The 16,250-nt window shown below is 42.8% G+C and overlaps 1 protein-coding gene across 1 annotated transcript in view; it reads right to left on the minus strand.

Annotated features, from left to right (window-relative positions):
* Positions 1-16,250, minus strand: part of LOC139413799 (plexin-A1-like) — a 311,289-nt gene that overhangs the window by 87,014 nt on the left and 208,025 nt on the right. Inside the window, exon 11 of the mRNA XM_071161567.1 lies at positions 9,377-9,567. Coding sequence (XP_071017668.1) covers positions 9,377-9,567 — 191 coding nt within the window. The remainder of the gene's footprint in view (positions 1-9,376; positions 9,568-16,250) is intronic.

Below are 16,250 nucleotides of genomic sequence, written 5' to 3' on the forward strand. Positions count from 1 at the left end.
CGCACACCTGTATTCATAAGGTCCCACAGTTGACAGTGCATGTCAGAAAGAAAAAAAACAAGCCATGAGGTCAAAGAAAATTGACCGTAGAGCTCCGAGACAGGATTGTGTCGAGGCACAGGTCTGGGGAAGGGTACCAAAAAAATTCTGCAGCAATGAAGATCCCCAAGAACACAGTGACCTCCATCATTCTTAAATGGAAGGCACATGACAGCCCGCTTGAAGTTTGCCAAAAGGCACTTAAAGATTTTCTGGTCTGATGAAACTGATGAAATTATTTGGCCAGAATGCCAAGCATCACGTCTGGGGAAACCTGGCACCATCCCTGGTGGTGGCAGCATCATGCTGTGGAGATGTTTTTCAGCAGCAGGGACTGGGAGACTAGGATTAAGGGAAAGATGAACGGAGAAAAGTACAGAGAGATCCTTGATGAAAACCTGTTCCAGAGAGCTCAGGACCTCAGACTGGGGCAAAGGTTTACCTTTCAACAGGACAACGGCCCTAAGCACACAGCCAAGACAATCCAGGAGTGACTTCGGGACAAGTCTCTGACTGTCCTTGAGTCACCCAGCCAGAGCCCGGAACCCGATCGAACATCTCTAGAGAGACCTGCAAATAGCTGTGCAGCATCGCTCCCATCCAACCTAACAGAGCTTGAGAGAAACTCCCCAAATACAGGTGTGCCAAGCTTGTAGCGTCATACCCAAGAAGACTCGATGCTGTAATCGGTGCCAAAGGTGCTTCAACAAAGTACTGAGTAAAGGGTCTGAATACTTATGTAAATGTGATATTTCCATTATTTAAACATTTCTATTAGCAAAAACTTCTAAAAACCTGTTTTTGCTTTGTCATTATAGGGTATTGTGTGTAGATTGATGAGGGAAAAACAAACAATTTAATATATTTTAGAATAAGGCTGTAACGTAACAAAATGTGGAAAAGGTAAAGGGGTCTGAATACTTTCCAAAGGCACTGTAAAATTAGCTGTGAATTAGCCATCTCCACAATTAACTGTATTAAAACTACATACCTTACCAAGCTCACCAATGAACACATACACCAGTGTCTCAGAGTTGCTCTCACACCATTTGTGCCAAAGTTCAAAGCATCGGCAGGAGACAAAGTGTAACTTCTCTCATTGGTGCAAGGCCCAGAGTGACTTATTTAAGCAATAAGGTCAGAGGTGGTGTGGTAAATGACCAATATACCACAGCTAAGGGCTGTTCTGATGCAAATCAAATTACGACGAGGAATACGCACGATGCAACTCGGCGTGCTAGGACACAGCCCTAAGCCGTGGTATACTGGCCATATATCACAACCCCGAGGAGCCTTATTGCTATTATAAACTGGTTACCAACATAATTAGAGCAGAAAAACAAAATGTTTGGTCATATCCGTGATATACTGTCTGACATACCATGGCTTTCAGCCAATCAGAATTCAGGGCTCTCTGTCCATCTCCCCTCTGCCGTCACTCTCTTCCTCCCACCCTCCTGCTTCGTCTCCCGCCCTCCGTCTCCCGCCCTCCGTCTCCATTTCTCCCGCGTTCCGTCTCCATTTCTCCCGCGTTCCGTCTCCCTCTCTCCCCCTCTCTACATCAATCTACTGTGTAGTGAAGTGTGAAGTCCATCTACATGTACTTTGTAGAACATAACTCATGAATGATAGAGGCTAGAAATAACACACTAACAGTTTCAGGGGACTTGTTTTTAGTGGCACAGTGTTTCAAAATAGTATAGTGGTATAAAAACACAGTGGTATAAAAACGTGTATTATCGAATAACCTGGGTATGGGTCACGTGTATTATCAAATAACCTGGGTATGCTTCACGTGTATTAACAAATAACGTGGCTATGTGTCACGTGTATTATCAAATAACCTGGGTATGGGTCACGTGTATTATCAAATAACCTGGCTATGGGTCACGTGTATTATCAAATAGCCTGGGTATGGGTCACGTGTATTATCAAATAACCTGGGTATGGGTCACGTGTATTATCAAATAACCTGGGTATGGGTCACGTGTATTATCAAATAACCTGGGTATGGGTCACGTGTATTATCAAATAACCTGGGTATGGGTCACGTGTATTAACAAATAACATGGCTATGCGTCACGTGTATTATCAAATAACGTGGCTATGCGTCACGTGTATTATCAAATAACATTGGTATGGGTCACGTGTATTATCAAATAACATTGGTATGGGTCTCGTGTATTATCAAATAACATTGGTATGGGTCACGTGTATTATCAAATAACATTGGTATGGGTCACGTGTATTAACAAATAACATGGCTATGCATCACGTGTATTAACAAATAACGTGGCTATGCATCACGTGTATTATCAAATAACATTGGTATGGGTCACGTGTATTATCAAATAACATTGGTATGGGTCACGTGTATTATCAAATAACATTGGTATGGGTCACGTGTATTATCAAATAACATTGGTATGGGTCACGTGTATTATCGAATAACATTGGTATGGGTCACGTGTATTAACAAATAACATGGCTATGCATCACGTGTATTAACAAATAACGTGGCTATGCATCACGTGTATTATCAAATAACATTGGTATGGGTCACGTGTATTATCAAATAACATTGGTATGGGTCACGTGTATTATCAAATAACATTGGTATGGGTCACGTGTATTATCAAATAACATTGGTATGGGTCACGTGTATTATCAAATAACATTGGTATGGGTCACGTGTATTATCAAATAAGTGGGTATGGGTCACGTGTATTAGCAAATGTACAAAGCAGAAAAAGATGAAGACAAAAAGACCATGCAAAACACTACGCTTATTCGTCACACATTACTTATCTATCCACAGAGAGGGGGCAGAGAGTAAGAGAGAAAGAAAGAGCAATAGAGAGGCAGAAAAAGAGGAGAAAACAGAGATGAGAGAGAAAGAAAAAGAAAGAGAAGGAGAGTGCATTTTGACTGTGCCATGCTCTTTATGTGGGGCCTATTGTTGTCACTGTGTGCAGTGGGTCTGGTCTGGAGATAGCATCTGGTAAGAAAGAGTCTGAGAGGAGAGAGCTGAATCTAAGATGAACACAGTGGAGCTGGTCGAGGGTCTTATCATCAAAATGAAAGGGAACATCTACAATGGAGAGAGAATATATTCAGAGCTGGAGAGGGGGATAGAGGGGGGTGAAATGACCTCTGAGTTACGTTTGCAGACGAAGAAGAAGGTGTGTGTGTGTGTGTGTCATGTGAATTAGAATATATCTAGTCATAACAGTGGGACAATGAAGTCATAAGATATGGTCATATAAAAGCATTTGAGCCATTGAGTCTAAAGAGTTGGACATATTCAGTCATATGAATTTATGTATGAATTCATACCTGGCATACATAATGCATATTTTACATGAAGTAATACGATGGGATCTACTTGAAAAGTAAGAAGAACATGATGGATTTGGTCAAAAGAACTAGACATTAATTGCAATATCAGACAGAGATGAAATATTCTGGAAACAAGCCTACAGAGTCTATATAACAGTGGAGTGTTGCAAACTAATCATGGTCGATTTAGAAACAATTCACTGAGAAACACAAGCTAAGGTCAACTGAAGAATGTTCAGTTTGTAACACTGCTGCTTGTAACACTGCTGCTACTCTGCAATTGCATGCTTGAATACAAAAAAAGGAATAATGTTGCCGTTAATATCAAAATGCAAGATGGAGGTCCTTTGTCACACTGGTAATTGTTTTTCAGTGCTGTAACACGGGTGGTGTGTTCAGTGCTGTAACCTGGGTGGTGTTGTCAGTGCTGTAACCTGGGTGGTCAGGTCAGTGCTGTAACCTGGGTGGTCAGGTCAGTGCTGTAACCTGGGTGGTGTGGTCAGTGCTGTAACCTGGGTAGTTGAGTCAGTACTGTAACCTGGGTGGTGTGGTCAGTACTGTAACCTGGGTGGTGTGGTCAGTCAGTACTGTAATCTGGGTGGTTTGGTCAGTCAGTACTGTAACCTGGGTGGTCAGGTCAGTGCTGTAACCTGGGTGGTGTGGTCAGTGCTGTAACCTAGGTGGTGTAGTCAGTGCTGTAACCTGGGTGGTGTGGTCAGTGCTCTAACCTGGGTGGTGTGGTCAGTGCTCTAACCTGGGTGATGTGGTCAGTGCTCTAACCTGGGTGGTGTAGTCAGTGCTGTAACCTGGGTGGTGTGGTCAGTGCTGTAACATGGGTGGTGTGGTCAGTACTGTAACATGGGTGGTGTGGTCAGTGCTCTAACCTGGGTGGTGTAGTCAGTGCTGTAACCTGGGTGGTTTAGTCAGTGCTGTAACATGGGTGGTGTAGTCAGTGCTGTAACCTGGGTGGAGTAGTCAGTGCTATAACCTGAGTGGTGTAGTCAGTGCTGTAACCTTGGTGGTGTGGTGCATAGCTGTAACCTGGGTGGTGTAGTCAGTGCTGTAACATGGGTGGTGTGGTGTGGTGCGGTCAGTACTATAACATGGGTGATGTGGTCAGTGCTATAACCTGGGTGGTGTGGTCAGTACTGTAACCTGGGTGGTGTAGTCAGTACTGTAACATGGGTGGTGAAGTCAGTACTGTAACATGGGTGGTGTAGTCAGTACTGTAACATGGGTGGTGTAGTCAGTACTGTAACATGGGTGGTGTAGTCAGTACTGTAACATGGGTGGTGTAGTCAGTACTGTAACATGGGTGGTGTAGTCAGTACTGTAACATGGGTGGTGTAGTCAGTACTGTAACATGGGTGGTGTGGTCTGTACTGTAACCTGGGTGATGTGGTCAGTGCTGTAACATGGGTGGTGTGGTGCATCGCTGTAGCTAGGTCGATGCACTATGAAAGGACTATATATATATATATATGAGAGAGAGAGAGAGCGAGAGAGGTTAGGAGAGAGAGACGGAGAAATAGAGTGCTTAAGCCACCATTTTCAGAAATAGACCATTTTGCAGCTTAACAATACATAGGGGAGGGCATAGCAAGGAAATCAATAGCCTTTTACAACGGAGAAAGAACACAGACACACGGGTTGGGGTCCATATGACTCATGAAGTGGAGAATTTCAATTGAATTCAATTAGAATTTCAACAACCTTTAAGTTATGGAATTGGACTGTTTGGATTGGAATTCAATATTTGCAAATTTCCCAGTTAATGAAATGTATGCTTTAAGTTCAAAAATATTGACTGCAGGATGTGTTGAATCATTTCAACCTGTGATATGATCAGCCTGAGAGGATTGAAATCAAAAGTGGAAATGTTGGTGATAATAATGGTAATATAATTCTTGGAATTTACCTAACATTTGAATTGAGAGGAATTTAATCATCTTTGAATTCAAAGACTGACCTGGAAATTGATTTCAATAGAATTTACAGGGAGAGGAATTTACAGGGTGTCCTGTGTGAATTTAAGTATGCTCTCTCTAATTCTCTCTTTCTTTTTCTTTCTCTCTCTTGGAGGACCTGAGCCCTAGGACCATGTCTCAGGACTACCTGGCATGATGACTCCTTGCTGTCCCCAGTCCACCTGGCCGTACTGCTGCTCCAGTTTCAACTGTTCTGCCTGCGGCTGTGGAACCCTGACCTGTTCACCGGACGTGCTACCTGTCCCAGATCTGCTGTTTTCAACTCTCTAGAGACAGCAGGTGCGGTAGAGATACTCTGAATGATCGGCTATGAAAAGCCAATTGACATTTACTAGACCGTTTTGAATTGAATCTGTTGAGATGGGAAAACATGGTTTTATTATTTTTTTTTAGGAGGTAGTAGAAAACTGAAATGAAAAACGGTATATTCTCCATCTCAGTGACAATTAGAAGGAGGGAGAAAAGGATTAGAAAGAGAGAGAGAGAGAAAGGGACAGAGAGAGAGAGAGAGAAAGGGACAGAGAGAGAGAGAGGGACAGAGAGAGAGAGAGAGAGAGAGAGAGAGAGAGAGAGAGAGAGAGAGAAAGGGACAGAGAGAGAGAGAAAGGGACAGAGAGAGAGAGAGAGAGAGAGAGAAAGGGACAGAGAGAGAGAGAGAGAGAGAGAGAGAGAGAGAGAGAGAGAGAGAGAGAGAGAGATGGAAAAAAACACCAGGTAACTGACAGAATAAAGGAAACACTTGGGTACACTGAACAAAAATAGAAACCAACATGTAAAGTGTTGACCCCATGTTTCATGAGCTGAAATAAAAGCTGACATTTCTGGTCTACTGAGCTCAAACCTGAACATTGTTTCAGTTCTGTGTGTGTGTTACTGTGAACACTGAGGCTGTAACCGCTTTAAGTTACAGTTTCAGACAGTGGTCAACTAGGCTCTGTTGCTATTTGATCATTATGTAGACCTACCAGAGTGGCCCACCATAAAAAACAATGTAGGAAATTGATCTCATAACATTTTACCATGGAAATTGCGGTTCTATCAATCAGCCTACAGTAGCAGCCAATGTGTGGTGTTCAATGTAGGCCTACCAGTCTCAGTCTCCAGTATCTATGCTGAAATAGTCTATGTGCCAGGTGGCTAGGGTCAGTCTGCTATATCTGGAGTATTTCTCCGGTCTTATCTGGTGTCCTGAGTGAATTTAAGTATGCTCTCTCTAATTCTCTCTCCCCTTCCCCTCCCGGAGGACCTGAGCTCTTTGACGATGCCTCAGGACTACCTGGCCTGATGACTACTGGCTGTCCCCAGTCCACCTGGTCATGCTGCTGCTCCAGTTTCAACTGTTCTGCCTGTGACTAGGGAACCCAGACCTGTTCACTGGACGTGCAACCTTGTCCCGGACCTGCTGTTTTCGACTCACTCTCTCTCTCTCACACTCTACCACACCTGCTGTCTCGACCTCTGAATGCTCGGCTATTAAAAACCAACTGACATTTACTCCTGAGGTACTGACCTGTTGCACCCTCTACAACCACTGTGATTACTATTTGACCCTGCTGGTCATCTATGAACATTTGAACATCTTGAAGAACAATCTGGCCTTAAATGACAATGTACTCTTATAATCTCCACCCGGCACAGTCAGAAGAGGATTGGCCACCCTTCAGAGCCTGGTTCCTCTAGATTTTTTCCTAGGTTCCTTGCATTTCTAGGGAGTTTTTCCTAGCCACTTCTACATCCACATTGCTTGCTGTTTGGGGTTTTAGACTGGGTTTCTGTATAGCACTTTGTAACATCTGCTGATATAAATACATTTGGTTGACTTGTCTTTCAAAGATGTCTAGAAATGTACATGTTTTGTCCTCTTGTAGGAAGCAATCACTCCCCCATTGCTGACTACAAATGATTTTCAACTGGGCTAATAACTCACTAACTAGCAAAGGATATGAAAAAATATACAACAGGTGGGTCTAATCCTGAACACTGGTTAAGAGTGCATTCCAGCCGGTGTCTATTCTACCACTGGCTAAATCTATGACGTTAAAATGCCTATTTTCTCTGTTTCATCTGACTGGACAATCCACTGTCTCATCAGCCCAATCAGGCAAGTTATAAACTTGATCTCCACTATAAAAGCATCTAGACATTCTCACATTTATTTAGACTAACATTTTAGTTGTTTTCAACAGCGGAGATTTGTATAAACCTTGCTGTCTGTCTCTCCGACATTAGCAACATTATTTCAATACGCAAATTCGATCTCCAGCTGTCCCATAGTAATGAACGAGTCAGGACGAGACAGGCAGGCAGCGTTTCTCAGCCAGTCGAAATCATGAATCAGCTGGCATAATTTTTATGGATATATATAAAACAAAAGCCAATTGAAAAAAGGTCAAACGAAACGAAGTGCAGCTACTATAGTTTGCAGTCTTTCCAGCTTCAATTTGAAGTTATTGTGTTAGCTGTGGTGTTGGCTAGCTCCTCTGAACAACAGTGTAATAAAGGTCACAAGAAAACAGCTTAAACAAATGCAAACGCAGCTACTTTGCTGTTATTCTGGCTGCACTATTTGATGTAACTGTAAGCTAGCCGTAGTTGGCGAACTAGCAAGCAAGGGATAAGAACATTGCCAGCCAGTTTGGCAATGGAACATTTTGAACTAACCAATGGAACGAATGACCAGCCGGCCTGGGGAGCAACCCTAGATTTGTGTCGGGACTATAACTTGTGGAAGGATGAGATACTGTGAAAAACATTTATCCAATATTTTTTTTACATTTTTATTTCACCTTTATTTAACTAGGCAAGTAAGTTAAGCATAAATTATTATTTACAATTATGGCCTACACTGGCCAAACTCGGATGACACTGAGCCAATTGTGCACCGCGCTATGGGACTCCCAATCACCTCCGGTTGTGATACAGCCTGGATTTGAACCAGGGTGTCTGTAGTGAAGCCTCTAGCACTGAGATGCAGTGACTTAGACCGCTGCGCCACTCAGTAACTAAATCCAAATAAAGTTGTTTATGAAAATTTGCCAATCATTATTTGAAGATGTTGATAACCTGTTGTATAAAAGTGATAATGCCGAGAAGCCAGTGTTTGGAGGATATATTGGCATCCCGAGATCCCGAGATGAAGTCGAGGGCCTAACAACACCCATGCCAATGTATGCTCCAAACACCGGCTTCTCAGACATTATCACTTAAATGTGTACACTTGGCTACATGCAACTCTCGCTTTGATCTCAAAACAAGCGCATCTATTCATGACCGCTCATGCTGTAAAAACTGTCCAGTTCAAAGTGAATGGCACTGATCCATATATGGCAATGTTCTATTTGCATAGAGTATAAGCCTATTGCAGCTATGATTGGTTATGAGTATGAGCTGAGTCATGCGTGTTAATGCAATATAATCCTACTCCCAATGTGTTCTGCCTACAACAAAATATCTTGCATAGTTAGTTTTGCATACTAATAAGTCTTGCATAGTTCGTTTTGTTTCGGTATGTTGCATTGAAAGTGGCTAATACTGCATTGATTCGATCACAAATCCAACAGTAAAAGGGAAACGTTGAAGATGTTAATTAACTAACGGGGAAAAGTCTAGAAAGTTGAGTGAAGTTCAATCTCGTGCTTCTCTGAGCGGGCTGATATTTATTCTGTGGGCAGACAGACCCGGGGAGCTGCGCACGGGAACATTGCTGAACATGATGGTAAAACAAAAACACACGCGCACACAGCTTCCCTTCATCAGTCATCTCATCTCAGTGATGTCCCTCCCGTAGACTGCCTCCTCTGTCCTTCCCATCTCTGAGACAATACAGTCTCTGTTGTGTCTAGCTCTCTTCATGTCCTCTACCGCCCTACTGTCCCAGTCTCATCCACATGATTTCAATACCTCATCTAAATTCACTTTGAAACTTCACTCCAATAGAAAACTTAACTACCTCACTTCAGCTTACTACAGAAATTCCCCCTCTAGTATCACCCTTCCCATCCCGTCCGTACCTTGCTGATCTTGGGGTGGGCACAGCGGCTGTTGCCGGTGGTGGCATGCATCCAGCTACTCTCCAGCGGGACACACTCCTGCCTCAGAGAACACTTCTTCTCCTGGACACACCAGCCACACTCAAACCTGGGGTCAGCCTTCAGACACATGCCACAGCTGTCCCTCAAAGCAGGGCACTTGTACAGGTGAGCTGGAGGGAGGGAGGAGGGGGAGAAAAAGGGAAGAGGGATGGAGAGAGGAGTGTGGGGGGGTTGGAGAGGGAGAATGGGAGAGAGTTTTTTGTTAACATGCTGAAAGCGTGAAATGACACATCCAACCCTATTCACACACAAGTCACAAGAGATAAACATAAACCAATTTAGACTTGAAAAGTATATACACTGAGTGTAAAATCATTAGGAACACCTGCTCTTTTTATGACAGACTGACCAGCTGAATCCAGGTGAAATCTATGATCCCTTGATGATGTCACTTGTTAAATTCACTTAAATTCACTCCTCTAGTACTGAGATGCAGTGCCTTAGACCGATGTGCCACTCGGAAGCCCCCAAAGCCTTGAGACAATGAGACATGGATTGTGTATCTGTGCAAATGAGGGAGAACTGTCATGACAAAATATTTAAGTGCCTTTATACAGGGTATGGTAGTTGGGGGCCATGCACACCGGTTTCGGTGTCTCAAGAACTGCAACACTGCTGGGTTTTTCACGCTCAACAGTTTCTCGTGTGTATAAAGAAAGGTCTACTACCCAAAGGACATCCAGCCAACTTGACAACTGTGGGAAGAATTGGAGTCAACATGGGTACTTTGTGTCTATGCCCCAATGAACGGAGGCCTTTCTGAGGGAAAGGGTAGTTCAACTCAATTTTAGGAAGGTGTTCCTAATGTTTTGTACACTCAGTGTACAATATATATACAAAGGTATGTGGACACCACTTTAAATTAGTGGATTCAGCTATTTCAGCCACACCCGTTGCTGACAGGTGTATAAAATCGAGCACACATCCATGCAATCACCATAGACAAAAATGGGCAGTAGAATGGCCTTACTGAAGAGCTCAGTGACTTTCAATGTTGCATCGTCATAGCATGCCACCTTTCCAACAAGTCAGTTCATCAAAGTGCTGTAATTGTGAAGTGGAAATGTCTAGGAGCAACAACGGCTCAGCCGCAAAGTGGTAGGCCATACAAACTCACAGAATGGGACCAGAGTACTGAAGCAGGTAGCACATAAAAATTGTCTGACCCCGGTTGCAACACTCACTACCGAGTTCCAAACGGCCTCTGGAAGCAACGTCAGCACAATAACTGTTCGTCAGGAGCTTCTTGAAATGGGTTTCCATGACCAAGCAGCTACACACAAGCCTAAGATTACCTCAATGCCAAGCGTCTGGAGAGGGGTAAAATTAGCTGCAATTGTACTCTGGAGCAGTGGAACAACGTTCTCTGAGTGAAGAATGATGCTTCACCATCTAGCAGTTCGACGGACAAATCTGGGTTTGGCGGATGCCAGGAGAACCCTACCTACCCCAATGCATAGCGCCAACTGTAAAGTTTGGTGGATGAGGAATAATGGTCTGGGGCTGTTTTTCATGGTTCGGGCTAGGTCCCTTAGTTTCAGTGAAGGGAAATACTAACGCTACAGCATACAATGACATTTATAGATCAGGGGTAAACAAGTTCCGGTAACACAAATTTAGCTGGCAAAGGTCCGGATGGATAATGTCATTTATCGGCGAAGTAACAAACCCCTACCTCACAACCCATGCAACCCAAAACTGTTCACACCCCTCGTGTTGGCAGAGATAACATTTTGCAGCTTTAAAGCTAATTTCCTGCAGTTCTACACATTTTGCATAGGGGAGAGATTTTTTGTTGTTGCTGTTTTAAAAAGGTAATTTCCTACAAGTCTATGCATTCATCCATGTCTTATGTGTGTTTATATGACAAGGGGTCAAAGCCGGGAATGAGAAAAAAAAAGAATCATAATACACACTACTGTTCAAAATTTTGATAGAAATGTCCTTGTTTTTGAAAGAAAAGCAATTTTTTTGTCCATTAAAATAACATAAAATTGATCAGAAATACAGTATAGACATAGTTAATGTTGTAAATGACTATCGTAGCTGGAAACGGCTGATTTTTAATGGAAAATCTACATAGGCGTACAGAGGCCTATTATCAGCAACCATCAATCTTAACGTCAACAGTGAAGAGGCGACTCCAGGATGCTGGCCTTCTAGGCAGAGTTGCAAAGAAAAAGCCATATCTCAGACTGGCCAATAAAAAGAAAAGATTAAGATGGGCAAAAGAACACAGACACTGGACAGAGGAACTTAGAAGGCCAGCATCCCTGAATCGCCTCTTCACTGTTGACGTTGAGATTGGTGTTTTGCGGGTACTATTTAATTAAGCTGCCAGTTGAGGACTTGTGAGGCGTCTGTTTCTCAAACTAGACACTAATGTACTTGTCCTCTTTCTCAGTTGTGCACTGGGGCCTCCCACTCCTCTTTCTATTCTGGTTAGAGACAGTTTTTGCTGTTCTGTGAAGGGAGTAGTACACAGAATTGTATGAGATCTTCAGTTTCTTGTCAATTTCTTGAATGGAATAGCCATAATTTCTCAGAACAAGAATAGACAAGTTTCAGAAGAAAGTTTCTGGCCATTTTGAGCCTGTAATCGAATCCACAAATGCAGATCATGAAGAAGGAAACGCTGTGTGCATTTGCAAATACTGTGCCAAATCATATTTGAAGAATGCAACAAAGATGCAGAATCTGGCCAAGTGCATTAAGTTCCCTCAGCGCTCACAACAAGCAACCTCTGACAAAAGTCCCTCTACTTCTATTGCAGATGAGCTGAAGGCAGTCATCAATGACCTTGGTCCACAGAAGATATTTGCACTGGTGACAGACAATGCTGTGAACATGAAGGCTGCTTGGAAGTTTTTGATGACTCAATGGAGGAACGAGTCAATGGTGGAGTCCTACCCTCACATCACACCCATTGGCTGTGCTGCTTATGCATTGAGTCTGCTCCTCAAGGACATCATGGCACTGAAAACAATGGATACACTCTACAAGAGAGCCAAGGCAATGGTTAGGTATGTGAAGGGTCATCAAGTTATAGCAGCAATCTACCTCACCAAGCAAAGTGAGAAGAATAAGAGCACCACATTTTAGCCGCCCAGCAATATCCATTGGGGTGGTGTTGTCATCATGTTTGACAGTCTCCTGGAGGGGATATAGTCTCTCCAATAAACGGCCATATCACAGTTTGCTGATATGGACAGCTCCATCAAGAGGATCCTCCTGGATGATGTATTTTGGGAGAGAGTGGTAAGCAGCCGGAAACTCCTGAAACCTATAGCAGCAACTATTGCACTGATTGAAGAAGACAATGCCATCCTGTCTGATGTTCAGACTCTACTTGCAGATGTAAGAAGAAAAAAATCCATATTGCCCTGCCCACTTCACTGTTGTTCCAAGCAGAGGAAACTGCAGTTCTGAAATACATCAAAAAGCGTGAAGACTTCTGCCTGAAGCCCAAACACCCACAGAGTACATGTTGGACCCCAAGTATGCTGGCAAGAGCATCCTGTCTGGTGCAGAGATAAACAAGGCCTATGGTGTCATCACTACCGTGTCTCGCCATCTTGGCCTGGATGAGGGCAAGGTTCTTGGCAGTCTGGCGAAGTACACTTCCAAGCAAGGGCTTTGGGATGGCGATGCAATATGGCAGCCGTGCCAACATATCTCATCAGGCACCTGGTGGAAGGGACTTTGTGGATCTGAGGCTCTTTCCCCTGATGCCTCCATCATCCACCAAATCCCACCAACATCAGCCACCTCAGAGCGCAACTGGTCCTTGTTTGGGAACACACAAACCAAAGCATGCAACAGGCTGACCAATACAATGGTTGAAAAATTGGTCGCCATCCGGACAAATTTGAATCTTTTTGAGCCTGACAACAAGCCACCCTCAACGAGGTTGGAAAGTGACAGTGAAGATGAGGCCTCAGAGTCTGATGTTCAAGAGGTGGGCATTGATGAGGTCCAGTGTCAAACCCTGACCATAGTTTGCTTTGTATGTTCTATGTTTTGTTTGGTCAGGGTGTGATCTGAGTGGGCATTCTATGTTGGATGTCTTGTTTGTCTGTTTCTGTGTTTGGGCCTGATATGGTTCTCAATCAGAGGCAGGTGTTAGTCATTGTCTCTGATTGGGAGCCATATTTAGGTAGCCTGTTTTTTGTTGGGTTTTGTGGGTGATTGTTCCTGTCTTAGTGTTTGTCACACCAGATATGGTTGTTTTCGGTTTTTCACGTTTCTTGTTTTTGTATATTGTTCTATTGTCATCTTTATTAAAGATGTATCAAAATAACCACGCTGCGTTTTGGTCCGCCTCTCCTTCAACGGAAGAAAACCGTGACATCCAGGGAGAAGACATGGTAGCCTAAGAGGAAGACAACCAAAGCTTTAGTTTCTAGACTATCATTTTACAGATGTTTGTTGAAAATATTTTGGGGAGATGTGATGGATCATTGGAGATCATTCAATATTCCCTTTCTTTTGTTGTTCAGTGAAATCCTCCCATATGAAGAGTCAACTCTTTTCATTAAAGTTAAATTCGTAACTAAATTGTTTTTATTTCTATTGGAAGGATTTAATCATTTGCAATTATGTCTACTTATTATGAAGTAAAATGTTTATGTTTCTGTCTCCATTTGATAAGGCAAATATATCCAATGCAAAAAACATCTCAATTGAAATGGTATTAATATGCGTATATTTCCACTTCTGAATATTCCCCAAAATGTGTAAGCCTACACAAGAGTGATGGTTGCTGACAATGGGCCTCTGTATGCCTATGTAGATATTCAATTAAAATTCAGCCGTTTCCTGCTACATAGTCATTAACAACATTAACAACTTCTACACTGTATTTCTGATCAATTTGATGTTATTTTAATGGACAAAAATGTGCTTTCCTTTCAAAAACAAGGATATTTCTAAGTGACCCCAAACTTTTGAATGGTAGTGTACACACACACACACACACACACACACATACATACATACATACATACATACATACCAGTCAAAAGTTTGGACACACCTACTCATTCAAGGGTTTTTCTTTATTTGTACTATTTTCTACATTGTAGAATAATAGTGAAGACATCAAAACTATGAAATAACACATATGGAATCATGTAGCAACCAAAAAAGTGTTAAACAAATCAAGATATATTTTATATTTGAGATTCTTCAAAGTAGCCACCCTTTGCCTTGATGACAGCTTTGAATAAAACATTTTTATATGCACTGAAGCGAAGCTCTACTTCAAATGACCGCAATAATTTGACAGAGGAATAGTTTTCAGCCCCTCAAATCCCATTGGTCACGATTTAACTTGAAAGCAACCATGGGCCAATTAAATGATACTAAATGAGTGATTTAATTACATTTACATATCAGGGATTAAGCGAGGGAGCACCATTAGATGGTTATCTTAGTTAAAATGAGGATGAGAGAGAGAGAGAGAGAGAGACAGAGACAGAGAGACAGAGAGACAGAGAGAGAAAGAGAGAGCGAGAGAGAGAGAGAGAGAGAGAGACAAAGACAGAGACAGAGAGACACAGAGAGAGAGAGACAGAGAGAGAGAGAGAGAGAGAGACCAGTTCTAGTCCTCGGTCTGCTTGGCTGGAGAAAAACCCTGCCCCCATACCAGTTTCCCCCTCCCAACCAGTCTAACACTACCCAACTCACCCACTCCTCACCACCCCACCCATCCTCCATACTGAGATGCATTGTACTCACTACTCAGGCATTGTGACATTCTGGTACATTGTGTCTGGGTCTGTATTGTGGTGGGCTTTGGCTGCAGAGGCATTAGCAAACATTTCCCTAAATGTGACATTATCTTATATCTTGCATCACAGCAGGAGCCCCTGCTTTTACAACCCCCCGCTGCCATGGCGACAACAACAACAGCAAAATGCTGGCTGTTATTAAGGCTACACAATTTCACTAGTAATTATCCGTGGAAGAAAACTTTTTTTTTTTCCTACTCCCTAGTTGTGTGTTTAATCACTATCCACCGTCTATGGATTGGTGCGCTAAACACGCATTCAGGACCTATTCAGACCCCTTCCATTTTTCCACATTTTGTAAGTTACAGCCTTATTCTAATATTAACTAAATATATACAAATATTATAAATCTACACACAATACCCCATAATGACAAAGTGAAAACAGGTTTTCTGAATGATTTGCAAATGTATTAAAAATAAAAACAGAAATAACTTATTTACATAAGTATTCAGACTCTTTGCTAAGAGACTCATGTGCATCCTGTTTCCACTGAACATCCCTGATGTTTCTACAACTTTATTGGAGTTCACCTGTGGCAACTTCAATTGATTGGACATGATTTGGAAAGGCACACAACGGACTATATAAGGTCCCACAGCTGACAGTGCATGTCAGAGCAAAAACCGAACAGTGAGGTCCGAGACAGGATTGTGTTGAGGCACAGATCTGGGGAATGGTACCAAAAAGATTGAAGAACCCCAACACCACAGTGGCCTCCATCATTCTTAAATGGAAGAAGTTTGGAACCACCAAGACTCTTTCTAGAGCAGGCCGCCCAGGCAAACTGAGCAATCAGGGGAGAAGGGCCTTGGTCAGGGAGGTGACCAAGAACCTGATGGTCACTCTGACAGACCTCCAGAGTTCCTCTGTGGAGATGGGAGAACCTTCCAGAAGGACAGCCATCTCTGCAGCACTCCGCCAATCATGCCTTTATGGTAGAGTGGCCAGATGATAGCCACTCCTCAGTAAAAGGCACATGACAGCCTGCTTGGAGTTTG

The sequence above is a fragment of the Oncorhynchus clarkii genome, chromosome 7 (assembly GCF_045791955.1).
Source record: "Oncorhynchus clarkii lewisi isolate Uvic-CL-2024 chromosome 7, UVic_Ocla_1.0, whole genome shotgun sequence".
NCBI classification, from domain to species: domain Eukaryota; kingdom Metazoa; phylum Chordata; class Actinopteri; order Salmoniformes; family Salmonidae; genus Oncorhynchus; species Oncorhynchus clarkii.